This window comes from Haliotis asinina, chromosome 1, assembly GCF_037392515.1.
Source record: "Haliotis asinina isolate JCU_RB_2024 chromosome 1, JCU_Hal_asi_v2, whole genome shotgun sequence".
NCBI lineage: Eukaryota > Metazoa > Mollusca > Gastropoda > Lepetellida > Haliotidae > Haliotis > Haliotis asinina.
The window spans coordinates 104,560,243-104,583,868 of NC_090280.1; the positions used below are offsets into that span (position 1 = coordinate 104,560,243).

Below are 23,626 nucleotides of genomic sequence, written 5' to 3' on the forward strand. Positions count from 1 at the left end.
TGGGGTGCTAAGAATGTCTGTTGCCCAGGCTAACAGATCTGGTACTGGTGATACAAACGTTGTAGTCTGTGGAACCTTGTTGCAAATAAGTCTATTTGCGGCGATCCGAACGTCTGGCTGATTAGTTAAAATGCCTCTCGAAGCAGCATCCACTCTGATGGACGAAGAGGACGAGATAAGGCATATGCAATGATGTTACAGACTCCTGGTATGTGACATGCTTTTATTTGGAGATTCAGACTGTCGACCATGTCAAAAAGTTGAAACATCAGGTGTAGCAGAGATGGCGATCTCATTGACCCTTGTTTGTTTAAGTAGAAAGCCACTGTTGAGTTGTCTGTGTGGATCATCAGTGTTGTCGGCCAGTGATGGATAGCATGAATCACCACTTTCATCTCCGACTGGTTGATGGCAAAAGTTCGATCTTCAATCTTCCAGATTCAGCTACAACGTCGTTGTTTAGATGGGCACCTCTTCCTTGAAGAGGCGTCTCTACATAGAGGTGGTTCTTGAATGCCGACTGTAACATAGAAGTTCCTGTGCAGATATTTGACTGGCGAGTTCCCCATAGCGGGTGTGGTTTCAAGTTGTCCAGCATCGTAAACCGGTCAAGACGTGAAACTGTGACTCAGGAATCGCTGTCACAGACATAGTTGTAGGCGTCTTCTTCTGGTCATATCCTGAGAAGACATGAGCAGACCGAGTAGACACTGTCACTGTCGTAATGGTAGTGGAGAGAGTAGAACTTGTTCTAACATCAACTTGAACTTTGACTCACCGATTCTCTGGGACAGCGGTGTACTTCCATGTAGTGATGAATCAAATCCCAAGGAATTAATGTTCACATTCCATCCGCGTTGAGTTAGTAGCCTGATAGTGAAGTCCAACTGTAGACTGAGTTGACTTCTCTCGTGAAGAACTTGTATGTCATGAAGATACGTCATTCTTTGTTTCCAGATCGTAAATACCATTCATTATGAACGAGTTAACATTTGCAGAAAGTCTATTTATAGCTGGCTGCCTGTCCGATCAGGAGCTGTCATTCATTGCTGCAAGGATCGTGATAGGCCTCGCTGAGTCTCTGTTAGAAGACCACTATGACGAATCAAATGATGCAGTAAATCTAGTGTGTATTCGACATCTCTCCAGCGTTGAAAGTCACCAACAACTTCCTAATACTGGAACAATAAGACCACATTCTGCGCAGGGCATTGTTTCTCAAAGACCAATCAGACTGTAGATGTAACGTCACTGGCTTTCTTTACAAGGCGTTGTCTCTCGGGGACCAATCAGGTTGTAGACATGACGTCACCAGTGTAGCAGACAACTGATCATCGTGAAATCTTGTTCAAATGGTGATACCCTTGCTAGCATTTAGGTTTGTAAGCAACCATGCTGTTTGGCGAGCACGTGTCTAGATGAGTAAAGCGCGCGAAAAAAACTTTCGTAGCTTGAAGCTGATGTAGACAAATTGTCTTCCAGGTAGATGTGTCGGAATTTTCCCCCGAAAATAATACCGTCATCTCTTGTGATCGGAGGTGTAGTTTGCAGTGGTATGTTATAGTCGTCTCGAAAAATCTTCGTGACGCATTCATCATTGAGAATTCCTGAATTCTTCCAGTAGAGTTGAAAACATCCACCCACTGGAGGCGGTTGTATGGGGACAGCTGAGGGTGGAAAACTCCAGCCATTCCGACCCTGATCTTCAATGTTTTTCCTCCTGAACGATCAGGTATTAAACTTCTATCACTCTCTGGACTCTTTAGTGTAACACTGACTTGTCTGCGTGAGCACCGTTGTCAAGAAGACAATGGACTTGATCATCATGATTTCTCTGAAGTCTTGGCCGATAATCCTTACTACCTCTTCAATCTTGTCGAGGATGTAGATTCAGTCCCGCAGTAGTTGAGACGAGGTGTTCGGATGTAAACTACTGATCCTTCTTCTGAGTGACGAAAGTTGATAGGATCATTCACTCTTCCTCGTTTGCTGAACTTGAGATGAGAGTCTTGTTGACGGCTCTAAATCGAGCCCGTCTGAAGAAGGTGCGTCTTGTAGAGGTGTCTCTCTGATGGAGGGCTCCATATGGTGAAGAAGGAAATGACAAGCGTTGAAAGGTGGCAAAGGTTGTTGAAACTTGGTTGCTGACATGAATGCCGTAAATAACTTCTCAGACATCATAGATATCAGAGCTATCGGCCGCAACACATGTCTCCCTTCTTCCTCCTATAAGGGTTGGGTTCGTTGGGGCCCTTGGATGGTGAGACTAAGTCCAGACTATTCATGATTCACGATGTGACTTCCGAATCAAAGACGAGAACTTCCTTCGGAGACGATGATTGGTAATATTTGTCTTCATCCTTCCGTGAGTGCGATTACCCAAAGCTAAATCGCCTGATTAGACATGACTAATGAAAGTCGTTCGCCTGTGAAAAGAATGAATTTATACACTAAATTCTGAAACAGATAAATTTCAGCAAATTTCACAGCAAATAGTCGAAGAACATAAGGGCTTATAAGCCGGAGCACGTCAACCACTGACAGCCCTAATCTACACTGTAAACACAATTTCATCAATGGATACTCAGTCTCGGTTGATGAAATATGTGCTATATAAACACCCAATAATCACAAATAAACAAATTGTGATGCATATACATAAACCAAACATGGCATAGGACATAAATATAGTAAAAGGACCAAAATAGTTATAAAACTTATCGCCGTAATGGAGACCCCAGGTAACTCCAGCCACCCTTGTCGGGCAATAAGGAGAAAGTGAGTATCATGGCCGATCAGCTGACCATGTGTGCGGGAGAGGAGGTAACTCATGGGTGAGTGTGAATTTTACATCCGCTTCTTTTAGAAGGGATAAGGAAAAATCAGACTTTTCAGGCTGTTACTGATTATTGGTCTTTGTGATCGTTATTGACATCGAGTCCTATGTGTAAAGTACTTTGCAGCAATTTGTATTGATTTTAAAGACTAGTTAACTAACGCTGACTGACTACCAACAGTATACTTTTGTTCCCAAATGTAACTGAATTTGCTACTATGAGTTATGATATCTACATCAGAGGGATTTTAGACAAATTCCACTTTAGTCACAAGAAGATCATTAATGATGTTTACTAGTTTACCATGACTATAAGGATGTCTCATGATTGTGGAGATGTCTTGCCATCACAATGATTTAGATCTGTCATCTCTCATGCTATGTATGATCAGTTACAATTTAAAAAGAAAATCTAAACCAGAGGTAGTACACACAGTCACCACCTACCCCTAAGAGTTTGACCAGTGGTAGTACACAGCCACCACCCACCTCTGTAAGTTTGACCAGTGGCAGTACACACAGTCACCACCCAACTCTATGAGTCTGACCAGCGGCAGTACACAGAATCATCGCCCACCTCTGTAAGTTTGACCAGTGGCTGTACACACAGTCACCACCCACCTCTGTAAGTTTGACCAGCAGCAGTACACACAGTCACCACACACCTCCATAAGTTTGACCAGTGGGTGTACACACAGTCACCACCCACCTCTGTAAGTTTGACCAGTGGCAGTACACAGTCACCACCCACCTCTGTAAGTTTGGCCAGCAGCAGTACACACAGTCACCACACACCTCCATAAGTTTGACCAGTGGGTGTACACACAGTCACCACACACCTCTGCAAGTTTGACCAGTGGCAGTACACACAGTCACCACCCACCTCTGTAAGTTTGACCAGCGGTAGTACACAAAGTCGCCACGTACCTCTATAAGCTTGACCAGTGGAAGTATACATCCCTGAGCCTGGAGGATCTCCCTAATCTCCTTGCTGTCCCCAGCCAGGTTGCCCAAAGCCCAGGCACACTGGTCCTGCAACAACATTCTATCCAGTTAGCTTTACATAACTGACCATATGGTAAACCAGTGGCTGATTGCATGTGCACAGGTGTGATGTCATCCAACCCACAGAATGTAGGACAATTGTTAGTAGTTTCTGAATAATGACAGTCACTAGCAGACTGGCTCACTGACTAACATGGCTGCTTCAGAATGAATCATAAAAACTTGAAATGGGTCAACACACTGTATTTTCGCCTGTGTATTGACAATGTCATCTCCGTTATGATACATGCAAGTAATATATTCTTGACAAAATATCATGTTTGTGTGATCCAGATTGTAGCTACTGGAACAAATCTCAATGGTTTGTAACTGTAGCATTACCTCCCTTAAGTTGTGAAAACATGTTTAAAATCTGAGCAGGTTGAAACAGAGAATATAGATATGGATATATCATTAATTCACAAAATTCAGCTCCATGAATTCTGAACAAAGAAAACACACCAAAATGTTTGTGCATGGAGGCTATAGTGTGTTTGGCTCAAAAGCCAACCATTGAATTTCAACCTAACTTGAGTGAGTGAGTGAGTTTTAGTTTTACGCCGCACTCAGCAATATTCCAGCTATATGGCGGCGGTCTGTAAATAATCGAGTCTGGACCAGACAATCCAGTGATCAACAACATGAGCATCGATCTGCGTACTTGGGAACCGATGACATGTGTCAACCAAGTCAGCTAGCCTGACCACCCGATCCTGTTAGTCGCCTCTTACGACAAGCTGAGTCGCCTTTAATAGCAAGCATGGGTTGCTGAAGGCCTATTCTACCCCGGAACCTTCACAGGTCCAACCTAACTTGAAAACTAATATAGTAATAAACATATAATATCCAATCAAATGCTGATCATAATCAAAACGTCAGACCAGCTCTCTGATTTTTTTGCATAATTTATTTCCGAAAAAATAGAAAACTTGTTTAACAAACTATTATCAAAGTACTGGTACAGTTCACTACATGTCACGAAGAAGGAGTACAAAGTGTGAGAAAGGATGGAGGTGGCACTTTGCGGGCACTTCGCATGTGCCTCGTACACCTGGCTGTTCCTCTTTTTGCACTCCTCCCTTGTAACAAACACTGAACTGTGTCAATATTACAATGATAGTTTGTTAAACAACTATTTTATTTTTCGGACAAAAACTTCAGAGAGTTGGTCTGATGTTTTGATTATGATCAGCGTTTCCATGAGTATTATATGTTTATTAGTTTTCAAGCTTGCAATTCATTCAATTATACAATCTGTTGCTATGCAACCAGCAAATGGCTGGCAAGCCTTACAGTGAGGAGGTGGCTGCTGCTGCCAAGGTAGGTGATCAGATAGGGAGCAGCTGTTTTGGTGACAGCCATGGCATGGTCATGCGTGCCGGCAGCGATGTTGGTGAGACACCAGGCGGCCTCGAGTTGGAGGTCAGCATCACTTCCTGTAAGGAGCCCCACCAGACACTGTAGGGAGTTCTCTATTCTGGAACACAAAAGCAGTATTAATACTGATGTCTGAGCCCCACCAGACACTGTAGGGAGTTCTCTGACATCTAGAAAAGCTGGACAACTACTTTAAGTGTTATGTCATTCACATACAGCATAAAACTGTGGTAGTGACCAGGTCAAGGGTATAGGTAAGTATAGATAACTGAGACACACTGGATCACCTAGGGGGCCTTCAGTATGTAAGGTAGAGAAGTCAGTGTTACATGTACCCAAGAAACACATCGATGTATGCTGATCCCTGTGCGAAGGATCTCCGGAGTGTCTGCAAGCTCTTATGTCGATTATCCCCTTTCTTCTGGAGGTCTTTGGTGGCCTCGATCACCTGGCACAAAGGAGAGCACACTAAGTAAACCAGAAAACTGAAACATGTTATCAGCTGACAGGTACTGTTTAAGTCAAGGAGTTGTGTGAATACATACTTTGTAGATGTATCATACACAAATATATCTAGGATGCTAAACTTTATATCCATGGCAGGCAAATAAAGAAAGAAATATTTTGTGCAAATTTGGGATGATTGCAAGTCCATGAATTTCTTAATCTGGATGTTTTACTCCATTGCATGTAATACTTCATTGTGAGCATCCATTTCTGATGAGCAAGTCCTGCAGACACGAGGATACATATCAACATCAGAGAAAAACCTACATACTAACAGTACTTCGTCATGTCTGTAGATGACAGCAGTGAGAGAATAATGCAATTTTCTGAATAAAATTGATATTTTATACTTATCCTGGCTCATGCTTAATTGCTTATCTCCTCTTCCTGTCGAAGGTAGTGGAACACCTGAAATCCCTTGAAGTCCCCTTCCAAAAGAAGCGGACGTAAAATTCACACTCACCCATGTACTACCTCCCTTCCTATGCACACAGTCAGCTGATCGGCCATGATACTTCACTCTCTCCTATAATCGCCTGACACGAGAATATGAGAATTCAGCGTGTCTGTGAGGGGTGTCTGTGAGGGCTTTCATCATGGGTCAGGATAAGTATAAAATATCAATTTTATTCAGAAAATTACATATTTTTCCTTAGCCTGGCTCATGATTGATTGATTACAGAATCCGACGGAAACGGTGGTGGGTCAGACCATGCTGGATTCTGCTGTCTGTTCAAAATTACGTTCAATAATTTCCTCCTAATGGGAACCTGGCGATAATTCAGTCCTATTCTTCTCATATTCATTGTAGATTTTGGGGGGAACCACATCCAGTCAAACTTGTCTTCCACAGAAGACTTTGCTAACTGGCACGTGATGACACCAAAAGTAGCTAGCGTCCTGCTAGTTTCTGATGTCAAGATTTAGCAATCGAGACTAGTTGCGACCTTTCTTCATGTTCAAATATCTTCATAATGAATACAAGGTCCTAATCTCTCATGCTAGTCTGTTTAAGACTTTAAGACTTTTAAGACTTTCCACCAAAATACTCCACAGAGCGTCTGGCTTCCACAAGTAAAGTGATAAATCGGGTGAATTAAGTCAGTGTCATTGTGAACTGTTAGTTGCTGAGCAATGACAAGGGGCCCAAACTGATAAATGCCAAAGACGTCCTCTGTGGCTATGTCTCATAAATAATGGTTGGTAAACACAGTGTTTGACTTCCAAAAGCAGACCTCCATTATAGTTGATAGCGAGCAATTCCCATGTAGCGCTAGTGTAGATGACAAGGCTCTGACATCGTGTGGGCTGGAGGCTCACGGAGGATCCAATCCTGCTGCTTTGTATGCTCTAAGTATAACAGCTCTAATCCACATTGAGATAGTGTTGCGGGATACTTCCGTGGGTGTCTCAGTAGATATAGGGATAAATTGGCGCTTGAACCGTTGTCTTCCAGACTTGGTACATGCAATGTGTATTTTCAATGCTCTGAGTGGACATAATGATAAACCTTGTCTGTAGTGAGGTCCTAAGATTGAAGACAAGGCTGGTATACGGAACTGTCTATCTGGTTAACCTGGTAGTTGATTCTTTGCTATGAAATCCCATCTTAGACCCAAATGAGCTGTTTCTTGGTGACTTGTATCAAAGTTCGTTTGATTAAAGTCTAGAGCATGAATTTCTGACATCTTGCAGCTGTGGTCAGGGCAAGTAAAAATAGCTTCTTTTCAGTCAACATTTCAATGGTTGGAGTACAATATTAAGGTCCCACGCAGGAGCTCTAAATCTGTGTTGTTGATCTTCCAACTTGAATGAATGTAGTAAGGCAAGAAGCTCTGGTACTTTAGTCAGTTGGTCCCTGTTCCCATGGTGACGACAGCTGAGAGCTGCTAAGTATGTAGATAATGTAGAACCTTTCAGACCTTTAGAATGACGTAAACAGCATAAATAATCTGCTATTTGAGGATGAGTCGCCTTGTTCACTAAAAATCCCTTTTTCCTGACATATGTCTCAAAACGTTTCCACTTGTCGTCATAAAGTGTGCGAGTAGATTTCTGTATGGCTAAGGTGACTGCTTTTGCTGCTCTTGCTAATATCCTCTTCATTTCAAACAAGTCTTAATACAGTCCATACGTGGAGATGAAATACCGATGGTTGGCTGTGCATTTGCTTTGTGTGGGGATGGATGAGAACATTTTTTCCTGGTAAGTATAGTGTTGGTTGTCCTAGCTCTTCTATAAGTGTTGGAAACCAATTTCTTGTTGGCCAGCAGAGCGCGACCAAAATCAGTTGTAACCTCTTCGTTTGTCTGATTTTCTCGATGACTTTTGGTAAAAGTACTGGAGGGGGAAACGAGTACGCGTTTAGTCCTTCCCATGGAATGTTGAGAGTGTCCGTAGCCTAGTTAAGGGATCTGGTACTGGCAACACAAAGGCTGTTGTCTGTTTGTTGAATCTTGTTACAAACAGGTTTATTTGCGGTGATCCAAAAGCTTTGCTGATTAGTTGAAATGCTTCCCAATGCAGCATCCATTCTGTTGGACATGGATGAAGAGGACGAGATAGTGTGTCTGCCATGACGCTGTAGGCTCCTGGTATGTGACATGCTTTTACTTGAAGATTCAGACTGTCCACTAAGTTGAACAGTTGAAACATTAGGTGTAGCAGAGATAGTGATCTCATTGACCCTTGTTTGTTTATGTAAAAAGATACTGTTGAGTTGTCTGTGTGGATCATTAATAACTTGTCTCTCAATGCTGTCGACCAGCGGTGGATGGCATGAATGACTACTTTCATTTCCAGCTGGTTGATGTGAAGAGCCTGTTCCTCTTTGTTCCAGATTCCTGCTGCAACCTCGTTTCCTAGATGAGCTCCCCATCCTTGTAGAGATGCGTCTACATAGAGGTGGTTGTTGAATACCAGCTCTAACATATAGGTTCCTGCGCAGACTTTCGATCGGCGAGTCCACCAAATCAGAAAAGGCTTCAGGCTGTCTGGGAGCGGAATCTGTCCTCTGTTATTGAGATGAAGATTCAAGAAATTTAGAAGGGGACTTCAAGGGATTTCAGGTGTTCCACTACCTTCGCCAGGAAGAAGAGATAAGCAATTAAGCATGAGTCAGGATAAGGAAAAATGTGCTTAATGCTGCATCAGCTACTTGCGACAAGATGAAAATGTTTGAAAACAAGAACTCCTTCGTGATCATTTCAAACAGTAAATATAACATGACTGAAGCTGTTATACAAGGATCCTAGGTCCCTAGAGTTATTCAAGGATTGTGTTCTTCCTTACACTACTGTGTTGCAAGACATACCTGTTCATTGGAGATTTCTGGATATTCTGCAGAACATCGACGGAATCGCTTGGAATTCAGCAACTGCTGTCTTTTATCTTTTCTCACAGCTGAAGCACAACATGGCAGAGGTCAAGTGCAGGCACAGATCTGGTAGTCTGTTGTTCTTAAAATTTAACATGATGAATTCCATACCTGATGTATGCTCAAAGCGCTACAGTATCAAGAACATACAGTTTTCAAGCGGTTACAGAGCAATGGTTTCAACACTGTCATGCAAGTCTCGGTAACAGCCCTGAGACCAGTGGACACGACAGATTGTCATATGAGCCTAGGTTACTCCCATTACACATACTTTTGGAGACAATGTATACACATATTTGCAATGGGCTCCAGACAATGGGCTACATGTTTTCAACATCAGGGGAACATACCCCTTATTTATATTTTCAATGTAGGTGTCGTAGAAACAGTTAAAAAGTACATATAGAGCAGTGAATGGAATCTAGTGGCGTAGACCAATCATTTAATATATGCATCATAACAATGCCACTCTTGTGTAAACAGACCAATAAAGAATAAAACAATGATTTTTCAGAAAAATACATCTGTGAATGATTTTGAGACTGTACACCACTGTTGCGGTTCGTATCGGCTACGTTTTCTGAATTATTTCCTACTGTATTGTGCATATGTTTTATCCCTACATACGTGAGTACAGACCTTATCAGTGCACGCAGTTTTGGATTTTAGCCGTGTAGACAGGCTGATGACTGAGAATGTTTTTGATCCAATTTTGATGTTGTATACATGATACTTAATCATGTGATGTAATCATTCATAGCAAATTTACCAGGAATATTAACCACAAACATTTGATCTTTTTGATGCTGTGATCTAAATCAACACATTTCACCACTGCTTTAACTTAAATAATAGTTCACTTAGGTAAATTAACATGTGTGTATATAGTAATGTTAACACACAACATGTAACATATCATTTCGTGTGACCAACGAGACTTGAAAAACCTGAATCAAAGTCAGTTGACCAGTTGAGAAATGTCTATGAGGTATGATGTCCTGTAATGTAGTACACCAGGGTAGATGAGAGTAAGACTCCTAAGTCTGGGAAGGCAACTCATCTAAGGGAAGGCAAATCCTGATTCCAAACCTCCGCTGCCTTGTGGCTAGGTCTGATTTCAGGAAAGGCTTCAGGAGCAAACCTCCAGGAAAAATCCAGAGTGGAGCATGGAGGAGCACTACACCTTCTGTCTGTAACTCCTGCGGTGGAGCTGGCAGCAAGCTGTATTGGTTTATGCTTGGATCCTACCAGCGATGCCGAGTGGGGACACTGAAGTGTGGTCTGCTCAGCGTCTCCACATTTCCCACCCAGGCCTCCACATTTCCCACCCAGGTCTGTAGATCAGAAACTTGACAGGACACTCCAGGTGAGGTGAAGGCTCCATGAAAAACATGTCCAGGCCACATCAAAAGAGTGGACACAAAGCAGCATGCGGTCTCCTAGTGCCCCCACCATCTACATCTGCACAGTGTGCATCAAGGACTGCTACTCCAGGATCGGGCTCTACAGCCACACTATATCCTGCCCTGCCCCACTGCGCGCTAACCACCGCCTTTCGAAACAAGGATGCGGCAGCTTCCCACTTAACCACCTGACATGACATGGATCTGTTTGTCTGTCCACTGCAGACAGATGTGATACAGACATTTTAAAGTGGAGATTAATCGAGACATTTCTTGAACAAGAAAATATTACTCAACTTATGTCAGTTGTAATTTATGACACTTGCATTTTGTTTTCTTTCATTTATCTTTTTGTTGCGTGCTTGCATATGTAAAACACCATTCACTGAGGCAGTATATAAAATTCATGTACATACAGTGATTTCACTCATTCACTGACTAATTGTTTTCAGAGGTTCTAAGATACATAAAAACATAGAATAACTATGCCAGGATTACACATAAAAAATAAGCTAAAGAGATGAAAAATCAAAATGAAATTAAAGGGGCACTCATGCGGAGCAATTTCCGTGGACTGGTTGAAACTTTTGTTATTGTTTTTCTCCTGTGAGTACCCGGATGATATCCCAGAAAGGGCGATTTTTTTGTTGGGAGGGGCGATAACTCTCCTTTTAAAATGACATAAGCGACGGTCCAAATTATCGCTTCTGGTCTGGTTCCCGACTCAAAGTGCGCTGCTACATGTAAAGACAGAACCCAGCAAATGTGTTGCCATGGTCACCTTCATTAAAAAAACGATCGTTTACGACGAATAGTCATTAACGAACACAGGTTTTGCTTAGATTTTTAGTTTAGAAAGGCATCATTTGCTTAATTTCCAAAAGCAATACGAACTGACATGATAAAAGATAACAGGGAAAATGCCATGAAAAGTTGCTGTATTGTAACGGCATTTCCTACGACAGAACGTGCGACAGAGCAAGTCTCAGATGTCGTAGCATCTGTGAAATAATGAAAATTCTTTTTTTGAACGTTATCAGCCCTTATGCTATTCCCAACGGTAATTCTTTAACTATTGCCACATTAAAATCTTACAAATAGTTCCTATACTACCACCGATCGTAATGTAAAAGAAAATCGGAGATACAGCTCCGGCGAAAGAGTATTCCCTGGAAGTTCTTTATCGAGAATTTGTGATTATTACACATCCCTGACAATTGAAGAAATTCTGTACAGAAAGTAACAGTTAGTGAGAAACATAAATATTACCTTTTGAGCAGCAGTTCCTCACTAATCTGAATCCATTTGGGTTTAAAATTCTGACACTACTGTATGTTTTTATGTATACTTATACAAGTGTCATGCATCTATTATCCAAGCAGTTAGTCGGTTGCACCAGAAAAACTAGTCATCATAGCCTGAAATAAACATTTACCCCTTGTAAACTATGTCCACCAGTCAGTGTTGTGCGTCCTGTTATATATGTGAATTTATTGATTCATTTCTTATAAAAGTTTAACACCACTTAAAGCTCTTAATATATTTACAGAGATTTCTCACAACGAACAGCATATCATTCTGACCACCCAAGAAGGTGTGAATCACAACATGACATTTCATGTGTTTCTTGTTATGGTAACATTAAATTGACAAAATACTTCTCATGACAGACCATGTATTATCTACCTTTAACTGTCTTACTTTCTGAGTTTCATTCAACAGTTCTAAAAGAAAACTTTATGTTTTGGAAAGTGTGCTTGAATGTGTACTTAACCTAATGGTACTTTTGCTTTGTATATTTAAATAAATTAATATTTCAATATTATTCCCTTTATTAAAACTTAAGAAAAATGTTTTAATTTATAAACTAAATTGAGGATAATTAAGATACAGTCATTGTGGAAATTTGCAATATTTTTATTTATCATTTATCTATACAGTGAATTAATATTTCATGCATCACAAACCGTTACAGACATGAAAAAGTACAGTAGGGATTTTAGTTATGCCCAATTTATCGAATATGCAAGTTGGCTACATGTAGGCGATAACTGCCATAATTCGTCCGTTACTGTTATTTTACAATTTCTTCACCATTGTTTCTCACTTTCCTCTGTACATGCTAAGTATCTGTATTGTCAGAAATCTCAATCCCATCATGAACGACCTGATGAAATTTCCATAACAAGACTTTCAGTGTTTCACATTTCACGCATCGCATCAGCTCCCCATCTTAGTGAATTTCATGATTGCAGCTATATCGGCCATAATACTAAGACGATTTGAGTACATATACCATGAAAATACACTGCAGTTTTAAATGTGTGATACTGAGACATCTAGTGCCAGATGTAAATTTCCGACTTCAAAACATCAACAAAACGACAAAACATGACCTGAAAATGATCAGCGGATTCCACCTCCTTGCTTCGAACTGCCATTTCGCGATTCATACTTGCAATGTAAGCAGTCATGCCTATCCCAGGTGTATCATTGAATCATAGAATAAATATTTCAGGAAATAACACTTGATATATCATTGTAAAAGGGCAAAGATATGCTGTCCATGCACCAGCGTGAACGTTCCCGGTGGCGGTGAAGGCTATACTGGTTAACTGTCTCTAAGTGTAATAGTAACATGTACGGCTCACATTGGGCATACGACATGCGCTGTCAGTTTAAGGTTGGACCGTCCGGATCAGCGCACCTAGCAGATTAGTAACTGGAAGATAAATTCAAAAAGATCGCCCATTCATGACTGGTTCGTGACTTCTGCTACGCAGTTCGTATGCGCAACTGAGAGTTTCATTATAGACAGTTCAACTAAGGTGAAGTCAGTTTTACTTCATTACAAATGTATTATGAAAACAAATGAAACACTTTGAAAGTTAATCATCTGCCAGAGGTAGAAATGGTAAAAAACTATTAGGACGGAAAAATAATGAAGCCAATGAACGCCTTCATATTTTGTCTTATAACCCTAATTAGTTTATTGTCATATATGTATGATTTTGAAAATGACTGTAACATTTAAACATTGTATAGATTGCCAATGTGGATCCTATTTCACACACATACGAGACCTAGTGTGTGTTTTCTGTCATATAGATTCTGCTGAATGCTACAACAAATAAATTAAAACAAAATGCAAATAATGAATTTAAAACATACTAATTCTATAGCAACAATGTCAGGCTACTACCTTGTTCAGGAATGTATCCATCAATATCCAAATAAAAGAAATCGTATTCCATTCATCTGAAGCTGGTAAATAATCCTGCTCAGTGTCGAGTGTCTTAAAACAGTCGAATTTGCGAAAATGTAACACATCGTTCCACATCTTTCACACTAGTGAAAACCTGATAAACCTCTCACTGGTCACCAAGATAGCACACCTGGCAACTAATTGTATGATGTCCACCATTCTAAGTAATTTAGTTAACCAATAATGAGCAATCAATCAATCAACGCAAGGGTGGTTCATTCTTTGAAGGAAGAAGAAGAAGTTTATTCTCATAAATCACACGAAGTGACACAGAGAACATACAGATGATTTACAATATGTACAGTATGGTTTGTGCAAGTCAACACTAAAAGGAGAATTACAATTTTGCACATGGCAGTCTCATTTGTACAGACATAAACCTTCCTTGATATATTTAGCTAATTTCAAAGTGAGTGGTTTATAATGTGATTTCATTATTGAGATGAATTTATCTAATGAAGGATTATTACAGAAGTACCTAGGCAGATATTTATTTCTTAGCGTTGCTAGACCTGAGCATATTAGAAGGAAGTGGTATTCTTCGCCCACTGCATCATTACATAGTGTGCATTTCCTATCAGAAACAGCGATACTTGTCCATCTTCCAGTTTCTATAGGTAATCTGTGGTTAGCTGTCCTGAAGCGTGTATACCATATTCTAAGATTTGGAAGCAGTTCCAGAAGATTGGGATTTAGATTATGTACTTCTTTATAAAGAATGTAATATTTGCCTTTTGAGGAAGCATTTGTTGTTGCATTCCATGACTGATAAAACTGATCAATGAGAACCCGTTTAACATTAGTTTTTAAAACATTTGGAGAAACAATAGACTGTGACATCCATACATGGTAAAAGCCAGTATCCCGTAAGATATTTTCTATTGCCGAAAGTAAGTTAAACGTATAATTAGGACAGGCTGACTTCAGGTTATACATGAGAGAGTATATTTTGGATGACAGTTTGTGTGGGAGTACTAGCATTTTACACCAATGAGAAAGCATTCGGATTTTTATAGAGATATCTAGCGGGTATCGGCCCAGCTCGCCGTATACCATGTAATCAGGAGTTGTCATTTTAACCTTAAGAATGTATTTACAAAACTTTAGATGGAGACGTTCTATGAGCTGTGTATTTTCGTATCCCCATACTTCTGAGGCATACAGTAATATGGGTTGTACAATTTGGTCAAACATTTTTAACTGGCAGTCTAGTGGCATATCTAACATTCTTATTTTTCGCAATACTGCATACATGGCTCTGGAAGCTTGAGCATGAAGTCGTTTAATACCTTTACAAAAACGTCCATTATTGTTAAACAAAATACCAAGATAAATGTATTCTTTTACAACCTCAATATTTTCATCATCAAGTTTGAAGAGGTGACATTTTTTACAACTTCCTTTGGAAAATATTACAGCCTTAGTTTTTGATATATTAACATTCAGTTTCCATGTTTTGCAGTATTCTGAGAAAATATTTAATGCATGCTGAAGATCATCACTTGATTCTGCAAGTATTACAGTATCATCTGCGTACAACAGGAGAAACAACTTAATGTACGAACCGATATGATCTTCAAACATACTCCGAGTTGACTTCAAACCAGTAAAGTTGTGTTCAGCAAAGAAAGATTCTAGGTCATTCAAATACAGAGCAAACAGAAATGGTGACAAATTTTCACGCTGTCTCACACCAATATCACAGGAAAAGAAAGGGGATTCGATTCCATCAAATACAATACAGGATTTTATGTTTTGATACATGTTGCGGATAACTCGAAAACATTTTCCATCAATATTATTTCTAATTAATTTTAGCCAGAGACCATAGCGCCAGACAGTATCAAATGCTTTACGAAAGTCGATGAAAACACAAAACAGTTTCTTCCTCATATTTTGATATATCTCTATCAGAGTTTTAAGAATGTATATATTATCTATTGTGGAATAAGATTTCCGAAAGCCAGCTTGTGATTCACTTATCAAATTCGCATTGTCTGAAAACTTTTGTAGGCGCTTGGATAGGATTGCCGTGAACAACTTGCCTAAGCAACTAACAATGGATATCCCCCTGAAGTTATTGGGGTTGGCTTGGCTACCCTTGCTTTTATAAATGGGCTTTATGTAACCGTCTGACCAAGCTTGAGGAAAAACTCCATGATCTAGCACCAGGTTAAACATAGGCTGGTAGCATTACCTCAGTAGAGGCTTTGATATATTCATTACGTACATTGTCTAAACCACAGGCTTTGTTGTTTCTTAAATCTTTAATACATGCCGTAATCTCAGCTTCAGTGATCCGGCTGTCTAACACAGCTATCTCAACTGAAAACGCATCACTCATTTCTATATTATCGTTATGGACATCGGTATTCAGGTTTTTAAAATGGTTAAATAATGTGTCGATTTTAATTTGACATGGCTGATCTGCGCTTTTACCAAATGATTTCAGGATACCCCAAAATGTTTTAGGGTCACTGCTTTTTGTAAAACGCAACCGCTGTGTACATTTGTTTTTGAAGGGACGATGTTGTTTTTACACTCACACTTTACGACAGGGTGTAGTCAGTACAGATTAGTACAGCTACACACACTGCCTTTTGACAAATCCGCTGTAGAAGATAAAAGTAATTAATCAATGAGTGTGTTATCGGTTAATCCTTCGATCGATGTTTGTTTTTCTAACTCAGCTGATAAACCCTCTTGCATCACATACATGCACATATTATATAACATACAATACATTTGCCACTACAGACCTTAAGTTATAATGTTGAGTATTTACTCCAGACAGGAGACATGCCAAATGGGAACCTTTGTTGAGTACCCTGAGTGGTGTTACCACTAATTATACCTGTTATAAATTCATTAACTGACCTTCAAGAGATTGATGACAAATAACATGTGTAGGTTTACACCATCAAATGCAAGTTACAGCAAGGAAGAGGTAATCTCTGTGTCGCATGCAGCCTGAAAAACACCGAAACTGTTTTGAGGATACCAACGGAACTTTGTTACATAAGGAATACATACAGGCATTTGCTGTATACTTGGGTAAACAGGTGTAATCAGTTTTTCTTACGTAAGAAAATTTTCAGATTTCTCTACCAATGGCAAAGTCGTTGTTTTCAGTTTACAAATTCAAACAAATCAACTGTGTGTTTTTATTATCACAGATAATAAACCAGGGTAGCAACCATAGCTACCAAAATTTACACATGATATTTGCTATCACTGGGGGGCCAACATTCAAAACTATCCAAATATAAAGCTTTGCAATCTTTCTTACTGAAACAAATGGCTTGCTACATGCCTGTAGAGAGTATATTTTCACATAACATGATTAAATATCGAGGTAAGAAACAGAAATAGGATCAAATTGGATCAGTCACTATACCATCCAAGCATCAGAAAAAAACTACACTGCTGGGATATTTTGTTACGATCAGACAAGGAATACCATGGATATTTTTAAATAATGGCATATGAATGGCATCCGGCCTCCTGACTGTTGAGGTGAAGAAATTCTGCTAATGTGGACCGGAGCCCTTTGTCCATCACTGTCGAGGGAGCTTCGTAATTGGCGAGAAACATTATTTGCTCTGCATCAGTGCCCCTTCAATTTCAAGATCAGTGCCCCTTTAACTTGAACATATTTTGAATTGTTATCATAGTAATAACTCAGTGGGGATATGGAAAGTTTGCTAAATGACGAAACAATATTGAGAGTCACAAAGAAGACAACATATCCTACTCTGGGACTGTTCATGATTTATGACTAAGTTAGGGGGTGATGATGATATTAAAGTGGCACTGATGCGGAGCAATTTCCGTGGACTGGTGTAAAGTTTTGTTATTGTTTTTCTCCCGTAAGTACCCGGATGATATCCCAGAACTCGTGACTGGTTCGTGACCTCTACTGCGCAACTGATAGTTTAATTATAGACAGATCAACTAAGGTGAAGTCATTGTTGCTTCATTACAAATGCATTGTGAAAACAAATGAAACACTTTGAAGGTTAATCATCTGCCAGTGGTAGAAATGGTAAAAAACTATCAGGTTGGAAAAACAACGAAGCTAACATACGTCTCTAAATTTTTGTCTCATAACCCTAATTAGTTTACTGTCATATTTGTATGATTTTGAAAATTAACAAAACAACAAACGGTCTGCTTATACTTATAGTAAATTTCTAACATGACAGCAACATTTATACATTGTATAGATTGCCAATGTGGATCTTATTTCACACACATACGCGATCTAGTGTGTGTTTTCTGTCATATAGATTCTGCTGAATGCTACAACAAATAAATTTTTAACAAATGCAAATAATGAATGTAAAACAGAGTAATTTTATAGCAACAATATCAGGCTACTACCTTGTTCAGGAATGTATCCATCAATATCCACATAAAAGAAATCGTATTCCATTCATCTACACACACTGCCTTTTGACAAATCCTCTAGAAGAAAAAAGTAATTAATCAATCAGTGCTTTATCGGTTAATCCTTCGATCGATGTTTGTTTTTCTAACTCAGCTGATAAACTCTCTTGCATCACTTACATGCACATATTACATAACATACAATACATTTGCCATTACAGACCTTAATTTATAATGTTGAGTATTTACCTGTTATAAATTCATTAACTGACCATACAGAGAATGATGACAAATAACAAGTGTAGGTTTACACCATCTAACGCGAGTTACAGCAAGGACTCGCATGGTGTCGCATGCAGCCTGAAAACACTTATGGGCCGAAACTGTTTTCAGGATACCAAAGGAACTTTGTTGTTACATAAGAAATGCACATAGGTATTTGCTGTGTACTTGGGTATACTCGCAAGAAAAGTTTCAGATTTCTCTACAAATGGCAAAGTCGTTGTTATTAGTTTACAAATTCAGATAAATCAACTGTGTGTATTTTATTATCATTCATAATAAACCAGGGTCGTAGCTACCAAAATTTACGTATGATGTTTGCTATGACAGCTGGGCCAACCCTCAAAACTATCTAAATATAAAGCTTTGCAATCTTTAGGACTTACATGAAACAAATGGCTTGCAACAGGTATGTAGACATCATATTTTCACATGACATGATTAAATATCGCGGTAAAAACACAGAAATAGGATCAAATTTTATCAGTCACTATACCATTGAGGCATCAGAAAAAGAACTACACTGCTGGGATATTTTGTCACAATCAGATAAGGAATACCATGAATATTTTTAAATAACAGCATGTGATGGGCATCCGGCCTCTTCACATTTTGGGGTGAAGAAATTCTGCTAATGTGGACAGGAACCCAGTCCCTTTGTCAGTCACGGTCGAGGGAGCGGGTGCTGACCAGTTTGCTCCTTGGTTTTGTACTTAGACCGTTGGTGAGAAACATTATTCGCTCCGCATCAGTGCCCCTTTAATAACGACCTCACCGAATCTGTATTTCACCGTTTTCATCAATGTAACAATGAGTAATTATACTATATATTGAGCTACACGTTTTCCGAACTGTCTTTCACTTTGGCCCAATGTTTGTTAACATTGCTGAAATTACAATCTACAAAGAAGAAACGGACCGAAGAAACTATACAGGAGCCCAAGCAAGCCTTGCCCGTGCACTCGTAAACAACCCCTCTCCGGGGACTAATCGTCTTTACGCATGCAGGTATCTCACGACTGGCAACCTGTGCATTTATGCAGGAAGATCTCAGACAACTAACAAAGCATATTTCCCAACCATTGTCTTCGTGCCGTCTCCTGTTTCGAATGGATTCCACACTATCTGCTGCATGTTTATATTTATCTTTTCGCTCCATTATTGACGCCGGAAGTCGACTGAACAAAAACTTGGAATGAAATGTGAAAAGATGAGACAGTACGTGTGCAGCGAGTGGGCTATACAGTCCACAATTTCGTATAACCCTCTTTACTGTGGTACTGCTCCCGGTTAACTCTAAAAATTAAGTGGAGCTGTTATGGAAGACATCGACTCATTGGTTTTACATTAAATTTAGACTCGCCGTGTAACATCTACTTGTGAACTTCCGCTTTGGTCGTATGCTTTACCGATAGTGAAAACATACTCTATAGAAAATGAAAATCAAAACAAATATATGGTTTTACGTCGAATGCAAATTATTTTAATTCTTTCATGAATCAAAGACTGAGAGCAGGGAAATTAATTTATTTGAATAAGTTATTTCTTATATTTTTTTATTTTGTTGCATTTTTCGACATTTTATACAAACAATGATAATTCGGTATGCATGATGGACAACCCAAATAGTTTCAGCAGAATGGATTATGACATGACGATCAGAACCCGCAGACAGCATTGATGGTACATCTAGGGAGCCTATATAAAGGTGGTGTAGAGTATCCCTGGCACAACTAACAGTGTGTTAGCATATAGTATTCGAACAGTTTATATTGAAAAACCTGGAAAGGTAGCATAGTGTTGTTAAACTTATATCGAAATATTAGTTCCTCGAAGGGAATTAAGATAATATTTAATGGGTCGTTATTTTTGTTTGGATAGCCAAGCATTACATGTTTCTGTTCAATTTTGAGTTTTATTTTGTTTTAACATGTAGCCAGTTCTCAGGTTTCTTCCATATAGGGATTGCCTTGCTGCAAGACCAGAATAGATGGATAGCTGTTTCTATATCTTCAGAGCAGAAACTACAAATACTAGTGTCTTTATATCCTATCTTTACAAATGTTAGTTGGCAAGATGTGATGTAAAAGTCTGTATTTTATTATTTTTAAATCTGTATTGGTATTGTTTAACGGAACAAATATTTGAGAAAATTTGTGTTTATGTCATATTGTTTTATAAACGTTTCAAATTGATAGAAATTATCATTATTATCTGTCAAATCATTAATCCAACGTACGCCATGTTCGTACCATTCTTTATAGTAAACCGTTTCACGCTCTGCCATAATATTTTTTTTATTGTTCCATATACTTTCAGGGAGAATTTCTCTAGAAAACAAATACACAGGCAATGCATGGTGGTAGCTGAGGGTCGGTAGTTGACGCTTTCCAGGTGGAATATTCTCATATTTAAAAAAAAAAAAAAAAAAAAAAAAATACCCGTGACATTTTTACAAAATTTGCTGGGTAATTTTGTATCTGGCGCGATTTGACTGGCATGCAATGAGACAGAGTAGGACAATGTGCCTCTGCATTTGGGCTTCACAGCCACATGCGCTCACTGTTCTAAACACAACCGATCATCACCCTCGACCATCCACAGACTACTAAGAACATTACATGCACTTCTGTCTCACACTTTTGGCTTATGGGAGCATCTTTCACTATAAGATGAATTATCGTTCTTGTTTGAAGACTGTCTTGTCGATATGGAAACCTTGAAGACGAGGTTCGTCTTTTTCCCGGAATGGGGATCAGCTGATCACGAATGATGCCATTAATTAGGAAATGCGTTTGTGTTTTGACTTTAACGAATGACGATTTAACCTTAAATTAGAGGTCTTCAGTGTAGATTTCATCATGTTTGGTGAGCGATTGTTCTGGTATCGAAAGTATGTTACATGTACGAAATCTTTGTCAGCAGCGATTGGTGTAGTCTATCGATAGATCGATTCTATCATGCAAAAATGTTAATTTCGTGGTATCAAATGGAAAAAACAATATTTCATTCCGTTGACTAAATATTGTCATGGTAGAACTGATATGGACAACACAGGATAAAATGAGTCCTGACCGTAGTGGACATGTTTAACGGGGCCGAGACGGAATGTTTACTGGATATTGTTATAAGGCAGCGTAAATTACAGTCACTAACACAAATGTAATTGTCATGCATCGTCCATGCTAAGATTCAGTAGAAATTCACGACATCGATTTGCTTTTGGGAATTGTACTTTCAAGCGTAACAGTATTGTCTTGACCGAGATGACTCATATTATACAACTCGTTTCTGACCTTCCCAAACTAAGCTGTAATCAGCGATAATGAGCGATAGTTTGCCTTCCCGGATTAATGGATTCTCCATAGATAAATTAAGAGTGCGTAAATCGACAGTCGATATGAGAGGCAGAACGCGACTGGCAAGAGTGAGTGAGTTTAGTTTTCCATCAGTATTCCAGCTTCATGGCGACGGCCTGTAACCGGGAGTCTAGACCTGGTCGGTAAGAGGCAGACATAAGCCAGTCATTAAAGTCACCTGTGGCGCTATATGTGCACTTGAGCTACAAACTGCCACCTTAGCTGGCTAAGGCAGAAGCAGGTCTCTTGGAGTCTGTAAGGTCCCGGGAGGTGTTTCTAATTGGCAAGTTTAATCATGCTTTCATGCTTAAGATTTTCAAAATTTTCACGGTAGAGACGTAGTGGACGTGTCCAAATCTTGGCATGCGCCATAGGTTCCCATGTTTTTCAGGTAACCGAATTGCCTTGCTTGAGTTGGAGACATATTGTAGAGTGGCTCGGTTGTACCTCTGAAGCCTGCCCGACACATCACCACGTGCATACGGGTAGCTTTCCCTACCCACATCAGGTTTGATACGGATTTATAGCCAAATGCCAGAAGACAAAATGCCGATATATAACTGACAAATGTGTTGGTTCTGTATGCGGGCCACAGTGACAATTACTGGGTCAAGCGCCAGACACACAAGTAGATGCTACTGTTTGTTGTCTGGGTTAACGAGTGACACTGCATTTACTCACGCTCACGTGGGTGGGCCGCTGTCATGACGGAGAAGCTTGTAGTACCTGGGGCTCACGACTCGACGCAGTTAAACCTGCTCCGAACGCATGGTTAACGAACGCTTTTGTTAGGTCTTTAAGAAACGAAGTAGTGCATCGCGCAGCATTCGCTAGACAATCCTTAGGCATGCAATAGACGTTCCTTGAAAAGCGTATCTCGAAATATAGACTGCCAAAGGCCAGGTTGAAGATAATTGGAGTTCCTGTGAACGCTTTCTCATTTGTTTTAAAATTGTAATGACATGCATGATTTTGTGTGAATTTCACAGTTTTGAAAATATTCTTCAGTTGTTGAAATCATATACTGAAATCTTGACAATTGAAATATTTTGAAAGCAGGTAGTTTTATTCTCTTTATTTACAGGGATTATACATTGTCATTAAGTTCATCATGAAGGGGCAGGTCACTTGTAATGCAAACATTGTGCACACTGCCGTTGCAACTATTATTTTGCAACATTTTCAAGGTTCAAATGACATGCACCCTCAAGATTTGTGAAAACGAAATCTCATTTTCCCAACACCGATTGTCCTTTTACTTGTGTTTCGGGGTTTACTCTGAGAGATGTTATATCGTTGTGCATTTGGTGTGGAAGGATTCAATTTAAAAGTAAGCTAGAGCACATCCATACGCACTGTTGCCTAGCAAACAACCATCTTCTACCAAGCCTTGTAAATCCCCCAGGTTGCGCACATTCCAGCTATGAGAACAATGAGTGCTGCCTGCCCGCTGTGCAACTGTGTTTGTGATTTGCAGTTGAGTTCAATTCGCAGAATGAACATTTGTTCCACGATATCCTTTCGATATAGACACAAACAAATATTCATCTTGTGTTGGTGCTTTGACTGGGATTATGGAACCTCCTATACATCCAAGAACATTTTGAATGTCTGTTTGTTTGAAATCCGCTTTCATTTTCTGTTTTTCAACTTGTGTTTTGGGAAAATGAATATACTTACGGCCATGCAAGCACCATGACGCTGAGACACCGTGGTAACATCCTGAAGTTGCCACTTTTCACAAACCTTGTACATCTGCACAACGTACAAGGAACTTCCAGCTGCATG

The 23,626-nt window shown here is 39.6% G+C and overlaps 2 protein-coding genes across 2 annotated transcripts in view; both read right to left on the reverse strand.

The window, feature by feature from the left end:
* The window catches only part of LOC137257735 (uncharacterized), a 31,698-nt gene extending 12,024 nt beyond the window's left edge, over positions 1 to 19,674 (reverse strand). The window contains exons 1-5 of the mRNA XM_067795151.1: positions 19,560 to 19,674; positions 9,078 to 9,166; positions 5,593 to 5,705; positions 5,174 to 5,357; positions 3,764 to 3,868 (exon numbers count right to left, since the gene is read on the reverse strand). Coding sequence (XP_067651252.1) covers positions 3,764 to 3,868; positions 5,174 to 5,357; positions 5,593 to 5,705; positions 9,078 to 9,166; positions 19,560 to 19,638 — 570 coding nt within the window. The 5' untranslated portion in view covers positions 19,639 to 19,674. The remainder of the gene's footprint in view (positions 1 to 3,763; positions 3,869 to 5,173; positions 5,358 to 5,592; positions 5,706 to 9,077; positions 9,167 to 19,559) is intronic.
* LOC137258751 (uncharacterized) lies at positions 14,169 to 15,967 on the reverse strand. The gene is made up of 2 exons (XM_067796443.1): positions 15,946 to 15,967; positions 14,169 to 15,316 (listed from the first exon to the last, which is right to left on the reverse strand). Exons 1-2 carry the CDS (start codon positions 15,965 to 15,967, stop codon positions 14,169 to 14,171), a joined length of 1,170 nt encoding a protein of 389 aa, XP_067652544.1.
* Positions 19,675 to 23,626: the final 3,952 nt, after the last annotated feature.

What these genes read in the sequence shown, in the direction of transcription:
- LOC137258751 (XM_067796443.1), bottom strand. Translation starts at nt 15,967, where the DNA reads ATGGAGTTTTTCCTCAAGCTTG. An exon ending in GGAGTTTTTCCTCAAGCTTG is followed by an intron (nt 15,317 to 15,945) that starts GTCAGACGGTTA and finishes TAATACTTGCAG; the next exon opens with AATCAAGTGATGATCTTCAG.